This window comes from Nothobranchius furzeri, chromosome 5 (assembly GCF_043380555.1).
Source record: "Nothobranchius furzeri strain GRZ-AD chromosome 5, NfurGRZ-RIMD1, whole genome shotgun sequence".
In the NCBI taxonomy this organism is placed as follows: domain Eukaryota; kingdom Metazoa; phylum Chordata; class Actinopteri; order Cyprinodontiformes; family Nothobranchiidae; genus Nothobranchius; species Nothobranchius furzeri.
Window position 1 is genome coordinate 45,165,817 of NC_091745.1, and position 25,331 is coordinate 45,191,147.

Below are 25,331 nucleotides of genomic sequence, written 5' to 3' on the forward strand. Positions count from 1 at the left end.
AAGCACATCAACAATCTAGGAGGGAAACAATCAATCCTTCATAGCTGAAGTAAAATATTTGTTTTCATCATCCAATCAAATGTACCTTGGAGATCCTGTCTCTGCTCCATTGGCTTACTCCTTTGTTTACACTGACCACACATTCTACAGCCCGGTTTAAAGCTTGTTGGACCTCCTCCAGAGCTGGAACCATGATGATGCTAGGGATGGAGAGGGTCACATTGACTCGAAAGATGGCCGGATGACCACGGCTTGTACCTTGGTTGAGTGAATTACCCTCACCTGCCAGGAGATACAAAATATTCATGTGATTTTCTGAGCTCAGTCCAGGTCATCATATTTTTTACATGGATGAAAGAGATTAGAAGAGTTCACTGTTAACAGCTGGTATTCGTCTGATACGACATTACACTTTTATTTTTTTATTATTTACATTTGTTTTGTTGGTTTTTATGGGGTACCAGGACCCTTTATGTTAGGTCCCTGCATGACCAGTGCCAGAGATGGGTCTGTATTGTTGGCAGTAAGTCAGGATTGTTTCTGGTAAGAGTTGTACTTCACCCACGCTACCCTTTGTCATGATTCTGTTTATAACCTTTAAGAACAGGATTTCTAGGTGCAGCCAAAGTGTTTAGGGGATTTGTTTTGGTGACTCTACGGATTAGGTCAGTGCTTTTTGCAGATGATGTGGTCCTGTGAACGTGATATCCAAATGTGATGTGGGTGTTGTTGATCTACGTTCCAACTCTCATTTTTTATTTATTTTTATTCTCTGCAGGCTGTCTGGGATCTCCCTTGGAGATGGGGTGAGAAGCCCAGTCATCTGTGATGAGCTCAGAGTAGATCTGCTGCTCCTCCACACCGAGAAGAGTTAGTTAAGGTGGCTTGGGCATCTGGTTAGGATGCCCTGTATCTCAGCTGGCCTGGAAAGGCCTTGTGATTTTGTCTAACTCTAACCCGGAACCAAGTGGCAGGGAGGAGGGAAGTCTGGAGCCTCCTTTCCCTGGAGGTGAAAGCGTCGCCATTAAAATAGACAGGTTACTTTCCACTAGTAGCAAAGTGTAAGGTTTTGAACGCGTCCCAGAAGCAAAGGGGCGCTATCATTGTGTTTCAAGTCTTTTTGTCACGCGCTGCACTTCCAAAATTATTAAAACTTCAAAGTTTAGATCAGGCCAGACAGACCTAAACTACAGACCTTTCCGGAATCATGCAGCTGCCTTTCTCCTTGCTTGTTATAGTGTGGATTTCTGAAATCATGCATGGTGTTGAAATTCTCACATGAGTTTGTGACATTGTCGAACCAGCGGAGTGGAACGCTTTTGCTCCCGTTTCGCATCTGAAATGCTTCCAGTTGAAAGGGAGTTTGCAGGTAAAATGCCACTATTACGTTACGTGCTGCTTTCATGTCTGATGGAAAGGAGGCTTTGGCTTCCCTGGCAGCTGACCTTGCTACCCGACCTCGGATATGAGGATGAAATGGATGATTGGACGGATCATTGTCTTCACAATAAACTCTTTAGCACCGTGGATTTATCATTAATTGAAATAGCACACTTTCACAGATTTTCTCTTTCAGATTAAAAAACAAATAAATAACAAGGCTAGACCGACCCAGGAAATTCATGGGGGATGAAGGGTGCATTCGCTTGCACAGCATCTCCAGGGTGTTTTGTGTCACTTTGAGCAATGCATCCACATTGCGATGGTTGAAGTAGGACAGCAGTTCCTGAGCTGCTTCTTCCATTACTTCCATCAGATCTCTCTTCTTCCTCCTCCTCACCAAAGGAGATGAAGGACCAACACTAGATGAAGGAAGCAACATGTTTCTAGAGAGGAGGCGGTTCCCTGAGTGGCGTTCATCCTCCCCTAAAGATGCAAGACATTTTGAAAAATTGTACACATACAGACTTTGGCCATTTACTCATGCAGGTAGTTTACAAGTTTTAACAAAGAAGAAAAAATAACATTAGTACCTTCAGTGTCATGATGGTTCTTGCTGTCAGGGGAACTTTCTACCTCACGCTTCTGCTCCTCTTTTTGACCGTGGTCAAACACCATCAGCATGTTGATCAGCTCATTGGCAGCCTCCTCCACAAGTGCACTCTTAATGTTTAGGTTCTGGGCTTGTTTTATGCACAGGTCCTATATGCACACATATCAAGGCTGATAATGAGCTACACCGAATTCTCTATAAAAAAAATGCAAACTGTGGTTTGCAAATTAAAAAATAAATCAAGAACAAATAACTTTTTAAGTGTGAAAGCCACGAGGGAATGCAGCCCCATCCACATAATGGTCAAACAGATTACCTACATCTATATACAATTTAATTTATCTGAATTTACCTTGGTAGTTTTAACAAACTCCTCACAGGTCACTGGCTCCTCGTCTGGCAGAACACACAATGTAGATGAACTCATCTCGCGCAGTACAGCATCTATTCTAAACTCTACCAAGTCATTCACTCTGTCCATCAGCAGCTCCAGGTCAACTAAAACCACAGAAGGGCAGGAGATAGAGAGGAGCTTAGGTTAAAAAAGGGTATGAATTGGAAATCTGGTATAAGATGGAGCAGGAGAAAACTCAGTTTGAGACATAAATAAAAATAAAACAGGTACATTGTAGAACATGCAGAACATTTATGAGTTGCGTTTGATGACACAATGAATGCATTAATGCAAATTTCACTTCATGCTGCCAGTGCTGACTTGCAGGATGTCTTATGTGTCAATGAAAGGCATCGATCTGACAGGATTTAGTGCTTACCCAATGCATTGTCAATGCGGCTCAAATACTCGTCTACATTCAGAGATGTCCAGTTGAGGGAGGTCAAACCTGGCTGTATAGCCTCATCTACCTGCAAAGTAAAGAGATTTTTAAAAGATTGTTAAAAAAAAGTATCACCCTATGAAATAACATGTATTCGCAGTAGGATAAAATAACTGTGAAAAGTTTCCTCATCAGTTCCAAAACTCTGACAACAATCTGACATCATCATTTGGATTAAATTCAGTCAACCCTAAACATTTTGTCACTGAAATGATAAAACTTTTGGTTTTATAAATTTCACATTAGTGATGCACTGATACATTTGGTGCGAGCCGTTTTGACATACTAACACCACACACTATTTACATATATATATTTTTTTAAGTTTTTGTTAAACTGCGCTAAAAATTGACTGTATTTAAAAAGAAACCTTTGCATGTTAGAAAGGGTATAGAACGTGCTTCCACTTGATTTTCACCGTATCTTACCTTAGCTACATGTGGAAGAGCCAACTTTTCAAATGCAGGCTGAATCTTGGCCCGCACTCTGCTGTTCTCATTCAACATGTGCTGTGAAACATGAAAAATATTAGTATGTCCACAAACAATCAGAATTTTAACCCCTTGTCTTTTATTCTACCCATTTGTGCATTTCTAACACCACTACCAAGATAATAGTTATTAGGGTTTGTTTTCAATCAATCAATCAATCAAATTTTATTTCTAAAGCGCTTTTCAAACAAAGTGTGATTCAAAGCGCTTTACAAAATGACCCCAGATTCTCATAACAGGTTAAAAACATTAACAAACATATGCAATCACACGCACACACACACAGACTCACACACACACACGAGTAAAAATTATATTAGGCTGAGTCCAGATGAGCCAAGTATGGTAACGCAAGGAAACGCCATCAGAGGAGCCGTCTGTCCCGGCAGCATCAGGTCTTCCACACTAAGTCAGGGCGCTCAGTGGAGGGGGAGCATAGACCCCCACCTATAGAGCGACCAGGAAGCTACAGTCGACCACCGCTCCCGGGGCAGAGGGCCCCCACAGAGGAAACACTGGATTAAAATGAGTAAAAATGTAATAAAAGAGCTAATATAAATGACAACAATTAGAAAATAAGTAATAAATAAAATCATAGACAGTAAAATGATAATTTAAATAATAAAACTGTGCTAAAATATAATCATATAGAACATGCAAAGCAAGTAATAAAATATAATCATGTAAAACGAGAAATAAAACTGTAGTAAATATTTAGATAAAAGCTAACCTAAAAAGATGGGTCTTGAGTCTTGACTTAAAAACATGAACGTTCTCTGCGGCCCTGAGGTCCTCTGGCAGCTCGTTCCAGAGGCGAGGGCCATAACACTGGAAGGACGCCTCGCCGTGAGTTTGTGTCCTGACTTTAGGGATGACCAGGAGACACCTGCCAGAGGAGCGCAGAGGCCGCGAGGGTTCATATTGTAAAAGCAGTTCTGATAGATAAGAAGGCCCAAGACCATTAAGACACTTAAAAACCATTAGAAGAACCTTAAAATTGATCCTGAAACATACGGGGAGCCAATGCAATGATTCTAAAACTGGTGTCATGTGCTCCCGCCTCCTGGTCTTCATCAGGACACGTGCTGCCGAATTTTGTAAAATTTGTAAGCCTGAGATGCTCTTTTTGGGAAGACCAGAAAGCAGGGCATTGCAGTAGTCTATCCTACTGGGTTTTCTTTTTGCATAATTCAATATTTTTTCTGATACTTTTTGTTTAGGTTGTAAATGTATTCCCTACCTGTAATTTGCTGTGGTTTTTCTTAAGTGTGACCTGCTTTTGCTGCAACAGAGCAGCAAAGGGAGGAACCTCCAGATTCATTTGTGTCATGCAGTCCACCTCCCTGATCTGGGTCAGTATCTCTGGGTCAAAGTTCACAAACAGCCTCCCAGTTTCTAGAGACCTGACCAGCAGTGAGACTTGCAGGCCTGCTCTGGAATCCCCCATCTGTGTGGGACATGTCAGGTAAAAACAGGGAAATGGGGGGTTGCTGGCAGTATAAAAAATGTCAACAAAAAGCAAGAGGAGATGGAAATTATGAAATTAATAAAGAATAAATTCAATATTAACAGTGCAAAGTTTATTTGTGCTGTACATACTGAGGCCATAAATAATTGTATTCGTACAAAATGATCAGTTTTACTACATCGCCCTATCTTCTTTTCCCCTTGTTTGCTCTATTTTTTGTACCTTTGTCAGCCAGCTGTGATGGTAGAGTATTTCATACTCCAACAGGACTCTTGCTACCCTGTTAAAGTTCTTGATAATCCTCTTAGAATCTGGCGCTGAAAGAATTCCTGGACGCTACATGGGAATTTAGGAGCAATAGAAAACATAAAACAAATATCCCTTAAAATACACAAAAATAAACTCCTGGATTAAGGTCAGCAATAGAAAATCCTAAATTCTGCCCAACCTCTTGAAAAAGATCCATTGGCGTCTGGATTCGCCTGTAGAGCTGCCGAGTCCACATGATCCTGCCCGCCACTGGTGGCATGTCCCTCCCAATGGGGGGGTCCATTTTCTGCTTCTCGTAGAAGTGGGAAACCATCTCAATGTCACGGCCGTAATTCTGGAAAATGCTCTGATACTTCTCATCAATGCCTAGATCAGGAATGCCCAGCCTGTTTTTTATTAAAGAAAAAGAAGAGAGGTAGTTGAAATTTGAAGTTTTTAAACCTTGGTAACACAATCAATATGAACGACAGGAGGAACCTTTCAAATCTCTTCAGCACATTTAAAGCTCGTTCTGTATTTTGAATTTGCTCAAAGGTTGTATCCATAAAACTCTTCAGCTGGTTCTGGAAAAAGAAAAAAACACCAAAAACCTGTTAACAAAAGGGACTGCCGCCAGATGAAGGGGAAATGCAATTATGTCCAATAGATTTAGATAATGGACATTCTGGTCAAGACTTTATTCTGTAAGCAAATCTCTGTTTGAAGACTATAAGCTGTCATGTTCTGTGTCCCTTTGGTCCCCAGCCCCCTTCCCTCATGTTCTCCCTAGTCACTTCATGTCTTTAGTTTTCTATATGTTCAGATTATCTAGTTCTTATCCCCTTTAGGGTATTGTGTCCCTTCCCCATTTAGGTCATTAGTTCATTTATCTTCAGTTCTCCTGTGTCTTCAATACCACTGACTCCTGCCTGTGTTGTCCTGGGTTTCTGCACTTTGGGTCCAAACCTCCTACCCACATCATGTCATGAGTATGGTTTTAAAAAATATTCCGCAACCAAATCGGTTAATTTCAGTTCCACAAGTGGACAAAATCTACAGATAAAATCTTCTGTCCAGTTTGCATATGCACATGTGCAATAAGGGTTCTTTTGCAATGACCCGATAAACCAAATTCAAAATGTAAATCAGTTTGTTGTGTCACCAGTTAACTTACATGGAGTTCAGAGGTGCTCTCACAGAATTCTGCATAGTCAACATCAAAGTCAATCTTTCTGTGGTCCAGGAAACTGTAATGCTTTTGCTTCATATTTGTCACAATAACCTATTAGACACAAAAGCTTTAAGTCCAAAACATGCATGAACGGGCTTTTCTGAAAATGAATCATGGTTTAGAACAAAATGTGTGAAACTTTAGATATTTGTTCTGTTGTTATGAGGATCACCCCACTCTCAATCAAATTTCATATATTTCTAAACTTGTTTATGTTAGAAGTGCAATAGTATTAGTGTGGTAGTTAGTGTGGTAGTTGACGAGGATGAAAAGCAAAGAGTAGAATAAATGTTGAAATGGAAAAACCACATCTTATTAGCATTAGGAGTCATGCATCCACTACAAATCTAACTACTAGAGTCTTTAATAAGAGATCCAGCTCTTATTGTGCATCAGACCATGAAACGACAGAAATGAAAGCAGGTAAGGACAGCATGCAAAAAATTCAATTAGTTTAGATTTATTGTACTCAATAATTGTCTTTACCTGAAAACTAGAAAATGTGAGTACACAGGATCACAACAACAAACACCACAGCAGCCGTGGCATGCAGACCTGGTAATACTTGCCAGAACATGAAACCAAACAGAATTTGGAAATTTGTGCGTCTTTGTTTAAATTGTATTGTGGCTTATTCCAATTTTATCACGCATTATACATGAGATGCATGAGTAAGATTTATTTTTTTTAAAGTTTTATATGTACACTATATATGAAATACAAATACACCGTTTGTATGAAAAAAGCAACCTAGTGTAGGATTTTAATCGCCCTACATCAATGTGAACAATTTCTACCATCAACTGGCCTCAAATGCAAATTTCTTGATTTGTTGTTATCAACTAAAATAATAATGCTAAATGGCCTAAGAAATGTTTAAGAAGTTTAATATTTACTTAACTGTCCATATTTCATGCAGTGAGTATTTCTCTCAAACATACATACTGGTGTAATTCAGGGATGTTAATTTAGTACTGCAAGCTCCCAACTTGAGGACTAAGAATGAGCCATGCATAAATAAAAGCTGCAGCGAAACATTACCTCCCATTTTGCCTGCATTTCTGCAGTCTGAACATCCGTGGAAGCAAAAACAAACAGAAATCTTATATTATAACACCCTCAAGAAAAGGAGGCACAAACTGATTACAGACAACCCGATGCAGCAAATTGATATGATTCACAAATTCAATTATAACCTAAAGCAGTGCAATCTGATTCTGAAAACAACAATAACTATTATGCATAAAAAGACCAGAGAATAAAAACAGTAATCTACCACTGGCAAAGTGTTTGTAGAGCCAAAAATCTTTGTCAGCAAACCCTCCATCTGAAATACTCAGCTGAACAAACATTTGAGTTGCTCACACAATATTGTAATATTTAAATATATTTTCATCTAAAATATTTCAGGTACTCATGAATGTACACTCTTAATTAGGCAACATGCATTGAAAATATTTGTCTGTAATAACTAATAAATGTCAGTTTAATACTTTTTATAAAAAAAACTTTTCAAGAGAGAATCAAAGAAACTCAACATATCAAACTAATGGCATGGTAAATATTAGACATAGGTACATTTTCGTTTTCTTGGACTTCACACTTGGGATTCACATACAGGATATGTATCGTAAAGGCTCATCATGTAAAAAAATTAAACTCTTCAGTGCCACACAGTTCAGATTAGGTATTACATCTACGGTTAGCCCACATGCATAAAAAGGCAGCATGTCATAAACGTCTTCCAGCTTTCTATCCAGAAATCAGGTCCGTTCAATTCATTTTATTCTGTTTTAAAAATTATCTAAACATGCGATGAGTAGTAAAAGATGTCACGTGTGGTTGGAGCAGGGCAAGTATAACCTAAAAACAAGGAGCAGAATTTCCCCAAACCAGCAAGGCTATCACGGAGAGAACCCACACCATCTCTATATCTTATATATCCCTAAACAGCTACTATATTTCAAGACGGCGCGTGGCTATTACGTGTTGATCACAGTTTATGTGTCACACCCTGTCCTGTCTCCCCATTCTGTTCAGTCATGTGTCTTTGTTAATTGCTCCCACCTGCCTCTCGTTTTCCAATCACCCAAGCACCCAGCCCTCATGTATTTAAACCCCTTCAGTTCTGTGTCTCTTGTTGGCTCATTGTTTCATTGTCCTACGTGTCCCTAAATAAATCCTGGTTTTACATGTTCCTGTCTGCCTGCCTGCCTCCTTCCTCACCCGCGTGTGGATCCTCACCTCCATTTCACTCACTGGCACGCTTGTGACATTATGTATATAAAATGTAAATATTTAGGCCAATAAGAATACTTAGAATTCACATTGGCAAGAAAATTATAAACGTTTGCGGAGGGGATACACAGAATTTGATAGTAAACAAGTACAAATATTACACTCTGGGGCTTTAATTTTCTTATTGGTATGGAAGCCTTCAATTGACCTTAGAGGTGGGTACCGTATTTGGTACTTTTTAAGTCACCGACCAAATTCCGTGGTACCGACCAAGAACCGATTCTTGTGATATGAAATGGTGCCTTGTTTTGGTACGTTTTGCCACTTACACACTAGCGTTTGATACCTAATTTCCCAAGATAGACTGCAGGGCATGCACAAGAGCATTATGTCGTCAGTTGCTGCGGGCGAGATGTAAACAGCGAAGGCAGCATGCTAGAAAGACCATGCCCTAAAGTTTGGGTCTACTTCACCAAATGCAACGGGTGACTGGGTGATGATGACAACATTTTCAGTGTTCTAAGTGAGTTAGCATCATCTTATTCTGCTCCATAAGGTAAATAACTATTTAGGATAACGTTAGCTTGAGATTTGAGCTTCCGTTGCTAGCAGCTAATGGTGCGTTCGCTTTCTCCTTGCCGGCACTCGGAAATTCCGACTTGCGAGTAGGCAGAGAAACATTGCACTAAAGTTTGGCTTCACTTCACTAAATACAATGGGTGCCTGGGCGATGCTGATATTGACAACATTCTAAATGCGTAATCATCGTCTTAATCTGCTCCAGCAGGTAAATAAACTATTTATGATCATGTTAGCTTCCGTTGCTAGCAGCTAATAGTGCGCTTGCTTTCTCCTTGGTACTCGGAAATTTCGCCTTATGAGTAGGAAAATACAATACTACAAGGACCCACCCATCACACAGTTTGTTCAGAGGTGAAAGGAAAGGAATAGGAGTACGTGGAACTGAGTTTTAGTTTTGGTATCATTTTTGTATCATCATCGAAAAAGTTGTGGTTAAAGGTTTTCACGTTTTCACATTGAAGAAGTTTGGACAACACTGAGATGATAAAATACAAACAGTTTGTATGTTATTTATCATTATATTTATCAAATATGGTTATATAGTTAGAAAAACATTTAATTAAAAAAGAGGATTCATTAATTATTAAACACTCAAAAGTATCGAAAACTGGCACAGTGAGTTGGTACCTAATCGATTAAAATGTGTAAGGTATCCATCCCCAATTGACCCTCACCCACCTCTTGATTAAATTTGAAAAACAGTACAAGTTCAGCTGGTGAGCAGTAGCATCAACAGTTCACTAACTAAAAGTATCTCTAAACCAGCCCACCCCAATGATTTACGTACTTGAAACTTGGTGGCAAGGGTTTCTAGCCCTTCAATCTTGGAGTCCTGCAGTGCCGAGTAGGTTGACATGGTGTGAAACATTTTCAGTATCTTGTTAAGGCGTTGCTGGAATGCATCAAATTTTCCAAAAAAGTACATCTCGCTGAAGTCAAATTGTCTTTCTGAGGGACTTTGCTCCAGCTTCTCCTTGGTTTTCCGGAAATACCGCTGGTATTCCTAAGCAACACAAAACAAATCTCTGCCGATCTCATCAAAATCAAATAAGCTTTTGTTTTGTTTTGCCTTATGCACGATTAAATGGAAACCCATTCCGTTCATGTAATTCTAGCTAGAAATGTGAAACATTTAAGGGTGTTACACTGTGACACATGTCCTGTACAAAAGGCATAAAACTATATATAAAATTAGCAGAGCTGAACTTTACTAACAATAATTTGTCTCAAATTATACAGAAAACCTCTGAGAGAAATGTATGGTTTAAGTAAAAAATGAGATCTTGCATCACCTGGTTTAAGTGGATTACAGCTTTGATTTTGTCAACAACGACTGGCTGGGGTTGGTCCCATATTGAATTTAGTCCGTTATTAGTGATGTAGGCCTTACAAGCTGTAATCATCTGGTTTGTAACCTGGTAAAATAAAGAAATGATTGAATTTTGGATTTAATTGAACCTGAGATTGATTTACTGTATGTGGAACACATATATGTAGAATAACAACTAAAACTACAGTACCTTGACGAAAAGAGATGTAATCTTTTCTGATGTGTTGTAGTAGCGAGAAATACTGTGAATCATCCTGATGGCATTAATCAGACCTGGAATTGCATTCACCATTGTTACCTGGAAAAATACACAAGTTTTTTTTTTTAATAATTCAACAAGGACACACTGCAGTTAGGTTAAATCTAGTAAATATATTTTTTTATACTTACGGGATCGCTGTTGTAGAGGGGATCACAAAACTTCTCCAGGCTGTAAAGGTACTTGACATTGTCTTTGGCTTCATTGGCTGAATCAGTGATCCTGGTGTCTAGCTCTTTCCAGGACTAAACCAAGAATAGAACTGCTGCATTTTAATGTCATAACATTTTACAATACATAAAATGTTTAGCAGAAAGAAAAAAGTCAGAACAGCATATAGTTAAAAGTAATCATGCTCTGTAAATATGTAAGCTGATGTCCATTGGATTTTCAAATTGCATGGAGCTTAGGACGGGCTTAGAAAAGAACAATAATTCGATGTGTTGTCTACATTATATCACAGTACAAGGGAAGACTATCCTTTTAACAGATTAAAAATATAATTCCTGTAAGGGGGAAAACTCCGGATTACTGCATTATTAAATTTTGTACCAATAGTGTTTATTCAACTAAATAGAATTATGTCTGACCTTAATGAGTTTAGATTTGGCCATCAAGAGCACACCAAGTACCGCTCTGACATCCGGGCTTTTCAGCTGGTCCAGAAGATAGCTGAAGCGAGACATTTGTTTCTTCCAGTGGTCCAGCTCAGCTCGAGGACCAAGGTCATCAGCCTCTGTTCTTAGCTGATCGCTGTCAGCCAAGACCTGGAGGAAAGTGTACGCTCACATGATTTCTACTGTTATTCATTTGGTGTTTTTTTAACAAATATATTTCACAGGAGAATTCAGGACATGTTTGGTGTGTGAAGTTTTGACTGCCATGGACAAGTACACAGTTGCTTTGATTTTGAATAAAAACATTGAACACATTTCAAGTAGCTGCTGCAGCTTGGTGAATGCTTTGTTCCACAATCCATGTCTCAATTTTTGTCAAACACTTAATGTGTTCAGCTTCAGTCAAAGACAATGAAGTAATTATGAAATGCAAAACAAGCTATCTTTAAAAATTCTTCCTCAAGCTGTTTGGCACAAAAAAGGCACACAAGATTTCAGACTTGTGCATGAAATAAGGAAGAAGATATCCTTGAGAATCCTCTTACTTTTTCTATCTGTTTAATCCAAACTTTCATGCAGGCCTCCATCCTTTCTGTGGTCTCTAAGTTGTTGGCTGCTGCCTTGTAGTCTGCTGGGCCTTTCAGCACCCGCAGGTCAAATGTGTCACATTCCTTTAAGGTCACCTAGAAACAACCCAATGTGAATTTATCTCTGTATGCTTGATTTTTTTTCCATATTTTCTTCCTCATGAAGGAACATTCATTTCCTACCTTTTCTTTCAGGCTCTCTTGAGCCCCAACCAGGACAGACACGAAGCTTTCAAGTGAGGAGATGAACTCCTGTTTAACAGTCTGGGCCTGGGGACTGGCCAGCTCTCCCCAGCCATGGTTGATTTTATTCAGAGTGGGGATAAAGACATCAGAGAGCAACTGTTCCACACTCTTTAACAGACCTACTTCTGCCATGTCCAGCATGTTGAAATTCACATCCTATGAAATTAGAAAAAAGGATTCATTTTCAGATAATATAATTAAATTCATTTGCAGAAGTCATTATATTGATTCAACATTTCTGGATAGGACATGTTCACACTTTTGTCCTTATCTTATCTCATTTCTCATTATCAGCATTGTAGTTGTTGATTTTACAAAAATAGCTTATGGCACTGACAACATCTGTAGCTGAGGTCATTTTGTAAAAATGTGGAGATATCTCTTGATCCTGTTTGTACTCTAAAGGATGGTAATCATTTTATAGAACAAATCTGTCACATGATTAAAGCTCATGGCTTTTATAATAAACCTTGTCTGTATGACAAGAAAGTGCTTAATTGCATATATTTATAATCTCTGTACATACAAAAGAAAAAATCTACATGTACTGCTGCAGCTTGTTGCTTTATATTGAACACTTCTGTTTGTTTTGACCAATGAAAATGGGAATAGTCTTGATTTCTGACCCTAAGTTAATTGCTTTTTCACCCGACTGTTTCATGTTAATTTGGAGATGGGTTTCTTCCTAACTTTTTGTTTATAACGATCATAGCACTGTTTTAGCCACAACAGCCACAGGCTATAGTACAGAAGGAAAAAAAATAGCAAAAAGTGCTGGACCAAAGAAAAGAGTTTTCTTTAGAGACAGGATTTTATTTTCAAAACATGAAACGGTGAACACTGAGCCTGAGTGGGCCATGTTCCATGCTTCCTTTGACAGAAGCTGCGGCCACATGGTCGTCAGTGCCTGTCGTGGTGGCAACCCCCGAACCCGCTGGTGAACACCGACGGTTAGGGATGTCATCAAGCTAAAGAAAGAGTCCTGTCAGGTCTCTTTGGCATGTGGGACTCCAGAGGCAGCTGATGGGTGCTGGCAGACCAAGTGGAATGCAGCTCAGGTGGCCGTGGAGGCAAAATCCCAGGCATGGGAGGAGTTCGGTGAGACCATGAATCAAGACTTTCATATGACTTTGAGGAGATTCTGGTCCACCATCCGGCGTCTCAGGAGGGGAAAGCAGCGTGCTACCAATACTGTTTACAGTGTTGATGGTGTGCTTCCAACCTCTACTTGGAATGTCGTGGATCGGTGTGCAGAGCACTTCAAAGAACTCATCAATCCCACCGGAACGTCTCCCAGAGTGGAAGCAGAGTCCAGGGAATTTGGGTTGGGCTGTCCAATCTCTGGTGCTGAGGTCATTGAGGTGGTGAAATAACTCCTCAGTGGTAAGGCCCCAGGGGTAGATGAGATCCACCCGGAGATCCTTAAGGCTCTGGATGTTGTAGGGTTGTGTTGGCTGCAATATCGCATGGACATCGGGGAAAGTTCCACTGGACTGACAGACCGGGGTGGTGGTCCCGCTCATGGATGTAGTCTTTGGGGGGACATGCCCCCACCCCCACACATACACACACACTTTGTCCAAAGTCAATTTTTGTCCCCTGCACTTTTTACCTTCCAGAAACAATATTATGCTATATTAAATAGACACTGGTTGAGCATTAGGACCAAGCAGAAAACAACTGCTTTTGTTGAAGCCTGTTTCCTACTAGAACCCTCCACAAGCTCATCTCTGCTGACACTTGCTAGTATGTGATTGGCTATTCCTGCCACCTGAGTACTTTACAGTTCTTTGACAGTTCTGCATTCCTGACATTGTATAAAAGAGCTTCTAGGCTGTAGTTTTATACATATTTTTGTATCCCCCCCCCCCCCCACCCACCCACCCACCCACCCACCCACACACACACACACACACTTTACTTAAGGTCAAAACTATGCCCATGGTCACCCTATTTGAAAATAAATAAATAAATATAAAGAGGGACCGCAGGGTGTGTTCCAACTACAGGGGGATCACACTCCTGAGCCTCCCTGGTAAGGTCTATTTAGGGGTTCTGGAGAGGAGGGTCCAGCACATTGTCCAGAAGGAGCAATGTGGTTTCTGTCCTGGCCGCGGAACACTGCACCAGCTCTATACCCTTAAAGGGGTCCTGGAGGGTGCATGGGAGTTTGCCCAACCAAATCACATGTGTTTTGAGGATTTGGAGAAGGCATTCAACTGCGTCCCTCTGGAGGCCCTTTCGGGGGTACTTTGGGAGTATGAGGTACTAGGCCATTTGTTAGGCCATGAGTTTTGGGTAGTGAGAAGCTCAGTGAGAAGCTCAGTCATCCAGGAGGGGCTCGGAGGGGCTCGGAGTAGACCCACTGCTCCTCCACATCGAGAGGAGCCAGTTGAGGTGGCTCAGACATCTGATTAGGATGCCTCCTGGACACCTCCCAGGTGAGGTTTTCCGGGAACGTCCAACCGGCAGAAGGTCTAATGGAAAACCCAGGACACGCTGGAGGGACTATGTCTTTCGGCTGGCCAGGAAACGCCTTGCGATTCCCCCCAGAGGAGCTGCCCACAGTGGCTGGGGAGAGGGAAGTCTGGGGCTCCCTGCATAGGTTACTGCCCCTGCAGACCCCAGATAAGCGGCCAAAAATGGATGGATGGATAACAGGAATGAAATGTATGTCATTTCAAATTGGAGCTATTTCAAATCTGCAGAAATATACTTTGATGCCCTGCTCAGACTGGCCATCAGCTCATCAGTCCGGTCAAAAGTAACAGCACAAATAACACAACTGCTCATGCCTTTCTACAGAATCTCACCAAACTATTCATTTAAATCATTTCCTCGTAGGAAGAAAGAGAAAACACATTAAGTTGTATTGATACCCTGGCTTCACTGGAATTCCAAGGGTAATCAAACACTTACTGGTAAAGATGTTTTAAGTGATGTGAAGACCTGCTCTAGAATGAGCTCTGGAATGTTTTAGTAAAAATGTCCTTAGTGATGACACTGCATGACTGCATCTCTAACAACTGAGGAGTTATGGATACACAAAACACCCTTACAGGCTCAACACTAGATAACATACTTGCTAGTCTTTTATTAGCTGTAAATCCATTTTAGCTTTCATTTAATTTATATTTAATATCTATTATCATATCTTACAGCTGTATCTCTCATCCACCTGATGTTCTCATTGCCAGCTGCTCTTTCTTATCCAATTTTATATTGCTTCCCGTGTACATTTAGGCTTTGTTGTGGACACAAACATGAAAGAAATAGATTTGCCGTAATCACACGAGGCTGCTGAACCTTTAGAAGGCTCTTTGGGGTGTAAAGAAAAGCTTCTTTACCTCATCACAAACGTACATATTTCTTTTTTCCATGATTTTCTTTTGCTGTGACTTGTATCAAACACAACCTGATATGGGTATTGGCTTTCCTGCCAACAGCAGGAGGGCCGCTACAATCAATGGCCAGAATTGCCTGTGATACCACAGGGCCATTGATGATCTCCCTCTGCTGTCTTATTTTGGACAAGAGAAGTATAAATGGATCTTATTTATCATAGAAATGGAAAATCACTGGAAAGCAGATGTTAAACAAACCACCTCTTCCTTCTTGGATAAGGAAGAATAAGAACAAGGATACGGTTTCCTTTGTTACACTAGATGTGGCTGACCTGCGGGCTTGAGAATCTTTAGAACAAATCAGTTGTGCAATATCACTTGAGGTTAACAATTTACACGTAAAAAAAGATTAAATGTTGATTTACTTCAAGGTTTATGAAGTAAGAATGACATCCTGTGGTTAAATGCGGTTACTGCAATCCATGCATCGAAACAAACTAGTTTCATGGCGGTTGCCAGTTACAGATTAGTGCCAAAGGAGTGTAAATGACAAGCGAAGAGAAGTCATACAGAAGTAGATATAAAAATGAATAGATATATACAACTCACTGTAATATTGAGTTATCAGTAATTGAAAAAAGTTCCCAATCCTGTTGCTTTTTATCGGCCACTGTCAAATCACAAATGCCAGCTCAAACTTGGCAACATTGCAGTGGGACAGATTGTAAACAATGACAGCGTCCCTTTTATTCCTTTAGAAAGGAGAAAATCTGGCAAAAGTTTGATATTTCCAATAACTCGTTAGTCCTTAGTTAACCTGATTATAATTTTGCTTTCAGTAAAACAGTACAAAGGGACTCACCCTGTGTATGTTCTCAGAGGTTATTGCCTTCGTAGTGATGGCTCTAGTGAAGAAGACACACACTCCGGTCAGTGCCACATCTCTGCCATCTGTTACAAACAATCTTTTTTCCTGACCAGGATGTGGAGACTCAATCTGGGAGGGTGTTGAGGCTGCAGCTGCTGAAATTGAACAAAATAATCTCAAGTTTAAAATTTTGTATACTTGCCACTGCAAACTCTGTTTTGTGATGTTAATAGTGCATTCAAATTTCATAAAATTTGATTCTGCTCAGCATCAAATCCTAAATTTCTTTTGCAGTATTTAGACAGAATCTTCATGTTGTTCATTTGTTGATTTCTAGTTATTCTTTGTGTTACCTCCATCAGCTGGATCTGTATCCTGATAGTAAAACATCAGGTGTGGAAGACCGTTTGACACAAAGAATTGCTCCATACGTTCAATCTGTACAAGACAAGGAAGAAAACCACAGTTGTTTGTATTATTTAAGGCATGTGAAAAAGCACAAAACTCCAAATAAAACAGAAAACAAATTACATTAAATCAAGTATCAATAAAAATACAAATTTTAAATGTCTTGCATAAGTAATTGAACAAGATTTATATATTACATTGGAGCAAGCGTGATAAGACCGTACTGCAAAATTGTATTTTGTTACAATCAATGAAAAGTGAACAAATAGTCCACGAAAAGCACTGAAGTAGTAAAAAGGTCTCCTGTGATTCAAAATAAGTTGTTGTCATTGCACAGGTGTACAACAAGAAGACAGCTAAAGACAGCTCACATAAGAGGTAGTGAAATAAAATAACAAGGCTAAACTAGATGCCACGCACTCTCTCCCTCTCTCTCTCTCTCTCTCTCTCTCTCTCTCTCTCTCTCTCTCACGCACACACACACACACACACACACACATACACACACACACACACACACACCTTTCACACACACACAGCCAGTTTAAGGTGCAAAAATGTAAAAGTATCAATATAAATATGGTGATAAGACAAGTCTAAACTATAAACTGAAATATAAAGTAAATATAAATGTAAACAGTCACATGTTCAGGTATCGGGATTAGCTAACTAAAGGTGCTGTGGTGCACTAACTGTCCAGCAGAATCCCTGTTAGTGTGGCCTCCTAGCAGCAACGTTCACTTCAGTGATGGCTCTTGCATTAAAGCTGTTTAACATCCTGGTGGTGCGTGTTTTTATTCCCCTGCATCATTTACCAGACAGAAGAAGTTAGAAGAAAAGGTTAGCAGGGGGGGGTTGGGTCTTTTAGGATGGTTGTTTTTCAAAGGCAGCACATGGTGAAAATGTCATCCAGGGCAGGCAGGTGTGTGTTTATTTTCTCTGCAACTTTGATTACTCTCTGCAGAGCCCTCCTGTCAGCTGATGTACCACACCAGGATGCTTTTGGTTAGGACACTCTCTATGGAGCAGTGATAAAACCAAACCAGCAGTTTTAGTGGCAGGTTGATCTTCCTGATGCCCTCAGGAAGTGTAGCCCTTGTTGTGCCTTCTTTATCAGACATGTTGTGTGTCCAAGTGAGCTTTGTTGTGTGTCCATGCGAGGTCCTCTGATATGTTTGTGTCCAGGAACATGAACTGACACCCTCTCCACCTGCTCTCCATTATTGTGAGTGACTAGTGCTCCACCTTTTGTCTTATTGAGTCAATGATGATTTATTTGGTTTTGTTGGTGTTCAGGGTCAGGTTGTTAGCTGTTCACCCATCCACCAGCTGCTGCAATTCTTCGCTGTACGGTGACCCAGTTCCCTGTCTGATTGAGTCCACCACGGTTGTATCATTGCCAAATTTAAGGATAGCATTGGTGTTGTGGGTGGGCTTACAGTCATGTGTGTACATAGAGTACAGGAAGGGACTCAGCATGCAGCCTTGTGGGACTCCTGTGCTAAAGGACAGAGAGGAGGAATGGTGGTGGTCTAACTTAAAAGTTTTTTTTTTGTTTTGTTTTTTTGGTTTCAACTTTTAGCATAATGGGATGCAGCACAGGTTCAAGGTACATTGTTAAAACTGCATTGGCACATCTGCAAAACAAGCTAGCCATTCACTCTAATTGCCCTCTGGGATTAATAAAGTATTATTGAATTGAATTGAATAAAAAAAACACAGTCAGAGAACTCCCACCCCTCCTGTTGGCTATCATCCATAGAAGAAGAAGAAACATTTTTTATTTAGCACCTCAAAATAAAAATCCCAAGGCGGTTACTCACTAGCTTAATCACTAGGCCATGCCCTCCTGATATGGGAATTTGTAGTTCTGCTACTGTTTCTCACCAGCAGCAGAACGTGGGGGCGGGGCATGACGCTTAGCTCAGCGGGTGGCCAAGCAAAGCCTGGTGGGCCGCCAGGCTTATAAAGTGCTGGGGGAAACCCTGCACAATAAACAAGAATGTGCTAAACACCAGTCATCATTTTCTAGGTGGCAAGCATATTTTGTTGTCCGTGACTTCAAAATGGTGTTTTTCTTTTTGGGACTGTGGTAGCAGCCTGCTGTTTCTCCTCTGATATTACTGTACTGAGTGGAGAACCTCACACACCAGTGGTGTTCTGTTGCTAAATGAGTGTGTGATGAATGGAGGACCCAGGTAAATGCAGACATGCAGCAGTTTGGTGAGACAGACAACCAAATGGTCCAATCACTGGTTTAGGACTGAGCTGTGTGAGTGGCGGGGGTTTTTAGACAAATGCAAGAGGATAACTTCATTTTATTTTAAATCTCCACAAAGGTGTGGAACATTCATTTAATCGACACATTTGCAGTAATCTCTAGTAGAAATGAATGCCTTGTAAGTCGCAGTCTGGAGAGAGGAGAGCTTTTTTCATGTTAGTCTGCATGACAAACTCAGAGTGAACGATTATAATCAGAAATAACAATTAAAAAACATTTTTTTCAGTGAACCACACCTTTAAATGGCAAATGTTCAAAAAATAAACAATTGTGTTTTTTCGAAGATGTTTTTGTCCCATTTAATGTAGTGCAGATGCCACTAAAATGTTTAATTTAAAATGAAAATAAATAGTTTGATTTAAAAAAATAACCACCTGATTCCCATCCAATATGGCATCTTCCACATCAGCCTTCTCCAGCCCCAGACATGAGGCCACAATACTGAGAATGTAGTCATGTCTTCCATCCAGCTGGGCACGCTTAGATTCACGCTCCTCCTTCAGCTTTTGCTACACAAAACAAACATACAAAGGTAATGGATTCATTAGCATGGCAGGTCAGTAAAACTGAATTAAAGTGCAGATTATTCTAATGAGTAAACTCAGTTGATGTCAGGAGGAACACAAAAACACACAAAACCCACTCGCCTTTCAGCAAAGACAGACAGACACACATCCATGTGTAGTTTTTGTACAGACGCAGGGGTCAACAGAGGCAGAGGAGTATAAAGGTAACATTAAAAAGCTTTCAGAGGCAAATAAAGCCACATCCAGAGATAAGCCACACCGAATTTGACAATCCCTACAAGAAACACACTGTCTTTTTTACAACTAAATAGAAAACTGATGTGACACAATAAATGCAAAAGGACAAATGAGCATCATTACAAGCAGAGCTGCCTTGAATCAAATTATCTAAAGACTGGAAATAAGCAGCCATTTTACGTAGTACCATTTCAAACCACGTTGTTGTAAATTAAAAAGCCCATGAACAGCATAATGAGCTAAAATAGGAAAGTGCTATTAAAAGACAATCAAATGAAAAGAGAGAATGAAAATGAGACCCCAGAGCTACATGAATTCTTACCCAGATGACCTTGGAAACAATTTGTCTCCAGAGCTGCTTTCCTAACATCTGCGACATGATGGCTCCTCGCCTCGGTAACTCACCTCTCCTATATCTTTCTCTCTTTAACCTGCTATCACTTTCTCGTCTGCGTGCACTCTCACCCTCAAAGGGTCAGACCTATTAAGCTGTCACTGGTGTCTGCCCAGCCAGCTGTACGTTAAATGACCACTCCAACCAGAAGTCTGAGTTTCCCACCTGCCGGGGAGGTACAGACATGATCTCAGGTGCTTCACAGCTACACACATTTGAAAATCTCTCTTCTTTCATTGTTTCTGAACTTTTTCTATTTAAGGGCTCAATAAGAGCAAACCCTTTCAGGAAATATTTTACAAACACAAATGGATTACACCCGCTATTTAGTTTAGTTTCAGTTATTAGTGCAGCTGGAACATGTCCTTGTTTAGACATTTGACAATTTTTCTTGGCAGAAATAAAAATAAGAATGAAAGTATAATTTCTGTATTTTCAATTTTAGTTACAGATCCAAATGTCCAACTGTGATGTGTGTTCTGAGTTTTACTTTTCTTATGCTGCACCTTATGTACTGTAACTGTTCACCTTTTAACTTTGATCTGAATTTATTTTGTGAATTTAATTAGTGCTGTCACATTATTTTAATGTTTGTACTATTCCCGATAATGCACGTCGAATTGCCTACGTATAAAATGTGCAATACAGATGAAGCTGCCTTGCCTTATTTCCATTTTGTACAATCAGCTGTGTCTTACTTCCCACCTAGCTGATGCTTTCAGGTTTCCATGACAAGTCAAAAGGAGGCTTTTCTGACTTAATATTTTACTTTTGTTTAATGGCAGTAATTATTTTAGGGGCATGATGTTCTTGGGGTAGCATGCTTTGCTTTAACTTTCTTGTTTGTTGGTCTGGTTTTAATTTGCACTGTGCTTATTCACACTGACACAAAGTGCAGACTTCTGCTGGCGTTTCTATAAAATGAACCTTCTCTGAACTAATAGAATCTAAAGTAGCTGCATGGGTGTTTATGAGTCTGTCTGATGTAGATCTGGTGTAATTCTGTTATAACTCAAAGTGTATTCTTGTTTCTTTACAAGCTCATGCTAGTTCTACTAAAAGGTGCAATCTGTATGACCCTCTTGAAAAAGCTAAACATCAAAAGAGATCAGTCAGAAGCTCTCAAGTTGGTGATGAGTTTAAATAGACTTCCAGCTGGAAATATAAAAATGCAAACAGACGAATTAAGAAAAAATATTTCATTTGCACAGTTTTGCAAAGGATTGTGTATGATCTACATTGTTAGTTTCCTGCAACTGTGCAAGAGCCAAACTTGGGAAAAGAATTGCTACAAGATGCATTTCATTCTTGATTCACTTCATCACATAGACAAGATCAAAAGCTAGAAGGGACATTTTGTAAATGGTTAAAGAACCAGATTTAATGAAGCAATCATGCAAACCTAAACAAACACATTTTAAAATAAATTGCTTTAGTAGGTAAAAACAATCACGCAGGTTTGTTAAAATTGTGCACACGCAATGAATGATTTCAAAGAAATGTTAAACAAAACAGTCATTCTTGACAAACTTCAACCTGTTTTAACTGATAAAATCAATTAGCAACAAAATAAACATTTCCTTAAAGGTTTTGCATGTAAATAACACTTTTCTGTTGACTTCAAAGTCCTACCAGGCACTTGATACAAACACAGCAGCTAATTAATAAATGAGTTACGTTTGACCAAAGCAGATAATCAAGTGGTAACATCAGAACTCTAGGGTCACCTTACCTTGTTTTGGTAATCTGGTTTAAAATGCTGCATCGTTGTCACTGGTGGCCTTTTTGACTGTCCTACCAGCCTCTTGATTGACTTTGCCTTTCATGACATTAGAGAACTGCAGCTTTGCAGCAGAGAAGATACAACATAGAACAAGTAGCTTTACTACACCAGACGATCATTCAACCTTCCTGTTTGCCACGTGACAGAGGTTACTGCCCTGAAACTATGAGAGTGTTGCTCCCAGAAGGGTACTGCTAACTAGATAGGGTAAGTGGTGTTGGATGACATCATGTCAGCAAGGTAATTATCAAGGTCCTGCTCTCACCTTACCATTCTAATGGAGGTACATAGAGGAAGGGGGCAGATGAGCTGTTGACATGAGCCAAATAAAGACAGCTTGCAAAACACACAATTTCTTGATGAGTACATTTAAAACCATTACACAAGAAAATGGCATGAGTGTTGTGAAGTTGGTGATTCTTGTATACCTAGGTGTTCGCTTATTTCCCACATTAATGTTTTGTTTAAAGGGATATTCCATCCAAAACTGAAATTTTGTCTGTTGACATTTTTACATCATTGGGAAAAAAACCATTTTAAAACAGCCCAGTTATTCTCCTGACCCAGCTGTACTTCTTTTTTTCCATGTCCTGTTTGGCTGTAAAGCAATCAGAATTTATGCCAGAGTGCCGAAAACAAACCTAACAGTTTTAATCTCACAGGTGGAGCCGTATAGCTTCACCTATAATGCCTCACCTGATACCAGAACTTTATTAGAAATATTGTTGTGTTAAAGTCCAATGGACACGGAGACAGAAATCAAAGGGAAAGGGGTAAGAGGATAGGAAGAGGTGGAAGGTGGGAGAGTTCACAAAAACAAACAATAACTAGAAAAATTGCATTTGTTGCACAAATGCTGTTTGAATGCTGGACAGCCGAAACTGTAAGCTGAAGCCGCTGAACAGCTGAGCTGAAGCTGAAACAAAGCAGAACGGTCAAAATGAGCTGAATGTATTTAAAGATGTAGAAGCAAAAATCACCAACAAGCGTAATGTAGCTCAGAATATAGGCGAAGAATGGATCAAAATGCTAAACAGCAGACAATTGTAATCTTTGAACATTTATCAAAAACTCGAAATGTGAAATGTTAAACAGCTGGCCTTTGAATGAGAACAGTTTAACGGGTACATTTTTACAATTGGCTGGACTGTGAATTTAGAAATATTTGCTGATATGTGAAACTGATAGATGAACATATGTTCAGATTTGATATGGGATGGATGAAGAGTTGGATGAATGAAATAACGGATGGATTGCTGGATGGATGTTAGATGGTTTATTGGATGGATGGATGGATGGATGGATGGATGGATAGATAGAAGCATGTATGGATTTATATGTAGATGGATGGATTCCTTTGGCCAAGCCGATCAATTTGATGTCTCACATGCGTGGGTGTGTAATTCCATCTAGCCAGAAGATGATTGACCTCTCTCAACCAATAAGGGAGCTGGGTAGGAGCGGGGCACTTTCCCACCTTCTGACGGTCAATCAAATTGAACGTGTTTCTACACACAGAACAAACCACACAATAACACAGTATGTGCAAGCGCTTCACCTGAAATTCTCTTTAATTCTCTTGTATGTGATTTTGTGTGTGTGTGTGGGTGGGGCGGGGTGGGGGGTGGGGGGGTCATTTTGCCTTGGCCCCCAAAATGTCTTGGAACGGCCCTGGGTGTGTGACTGAGTTTTGAAGGTGATCTGAATTGTATCAAAAGTATAAATATTACATGTGTGTAGTGGAGATAAATCTACCTACATTTTACTTTTCAACACTTTGTTTTGTTTTCTTGTTTTTATTGAGCTATTTTCCTGTTCTGTGTCTCTCATCTTCCTGCATCATTTTTGACCACATTTGACATATTTAATATTGTAGAACAAGCGTGAGATAATTGACTTACTGCTGGAAACCCTGGCTTTTTGATTACCGCTTCCTGTGAGCCTGCGGGATGCTGTGAGCGAGGCAAAGCCGGCAGCCCCGCCCGTTGGAAACAGCGCGTGTGGACCGACCGTACCAACTTGAGGAATTGGGGGGGGGGGGGGGGGGGGGGGGGGGGCACTATTTCTCAACAATTAAAAACACATTGTTTTGTATTTGCAGACTAACTTTTACGTTGTGGTTTTAGAATACAGGTTTACTGATAGCATTTATACATTTACAATAACTTTTGTGTGTGTGTGTGTGGGGGGGGGGGGGGGGGGCAACTTTGTGTGAGGGAGGGACGCTTTCCCCCCCCCCCCGTTCCCCCTGGGATCTCCTCCTATGCTCCTGTTAACGAGAGAACCCTTGAAATCTGTCCTTCAGAAGTGAAATTGGACCTGTCAAACTTCTCATCACCATTCGAAAAGTACTGCAGCGATTTGAAAAATTAAAAAAGCGTGAGTGGCAGAGGACTTTGATGATCATCTGTGCCGATTTTTATGCGCCTACCATGAATTGTCTAGAAGCTATGACGATAAACTTTTAGCTGTCTGAAGCCGTTTTGAGGAGAAAATCTCTGATCCTTTAACATGGATTTCAATGAGAGAAAAGCTGGGTCTCTCCTCCTTCTGAGGCTTGTAGGGAAAGAACGGTAACACTGATAAAATGAAACCCATTCTGAAAAGCTGACAAAAATTCCTACTTTTTGAGTTATAACTTGTTTTGGTAGTCCAAACGGTCTGGGGTTAGTAAAGAGCTGTTCACAGAAGATGTGAAGTTGAAAAGTTACAGTGAGGAATTCTTAAGTTAGAGTGAGCAGAGACATTTTTTAAATTAGAATTTTCTCAAACAAATGAACTGTACGACCACAATGTTTGGAGTTTAGTCATGAATTATAGCTCAAAACGAAGGTATATTCGTTAGCTGTAAGCCAGTGTGTGTCTCATTTCAATCGGACCTACGGTTCTCTCGGTACAACGCCGGAAATGGAGCAAGGGAGGGTCACTGCTCCTATCTTTCCCCATTATAACTTTTGTGAATTTTTCTGAAAATGTCAAGTCGTACCTCAACTTCTACCTGCGATTTTAGAAAAACCGTAAAAGATATCAAAAAGCCTCTTTAATATGTTAAACGGGAAAGTCTTGTGAGTTTGTTAAACTTTGAATGAAGTCTCTAAGTTAAAAGGAACCCTATAGAGTTTGAGGTCAAAAAAGTGATAGGAATTTGCTGAAAATTGACCAATCCCATTCATTTCAATGGGAAATTTTTCGCAGAAAAAGCTTAATAACTCGAAAAATTTGAAAGATATCAATGCCAAAAGTAATAGCCGGAAAGAGCTTAACGAGCTGAACATTTTGATATAAAATTGTTGAAATAGCTCAAAATTTGAAGGAGAAGAAGAGGTTCAAAAAGTGTACGGAAGCAGAATAAGAAGAAGAAG

At 40.0% G+C, this 25,331-nt stretch overlaps 1 protein-coding gene across 1 annotated transcript in view; it reads right to left on the minus strand.

The window, feature by feature from the left end:
* Positions 1-25,331, minus strand: part of dnah5 (dynein, axonemal, heavy chain 5) — a 133,733-nt gene that overhangs the window by 98,748 nt on the left and 9,654 nt on the right. The window contains 21 exon segments of the mRNA XM_070551922.1: positions 86-282; positions 1,612-1,866; positions 1,974-2,142; positions 2,346-2,491; positions 2,767-2,857; positions 3,258-3,338; positions 4,561-4,767; positions 5,011-5,124; positions 5,237-5,444; positions 5,536-5,621; positions 6,212-6,319; positions 9,876-10,091; positions 10,381-10,503; positions 10,609-10,716; positions 10,809-10,922; positions 11,268-11,444; positions 11,840-11,977; positions 12,065-12,283; positions 16,334-16,494; positions 16,693-16,777; positions 19,403-19,537. Of these exon segments, the coding sequence (XP_070408023.1) occupies positions 86-282; positions 1,612-1,866; positions 1,974-2,142; positions 2,346-2,491; positions 2,767-2,857; positions 3,258-3,338; positions 4,561-4,767; positions 5,011-5,124; positions 5,237-5,444; positions 5,536-5,621; positions 6,212-6,319; positions 9,876-10,091; positions 10,381-10,503; positions 10,609-10,716; positions 10,809-10,922; positions 11,268-11,444; positions 11,840-11,977; positions 12,065-12,283; positions 16,334-16,494; positions 16,693-16,777; positions 19,403-19,537 (3,138 nt within the window).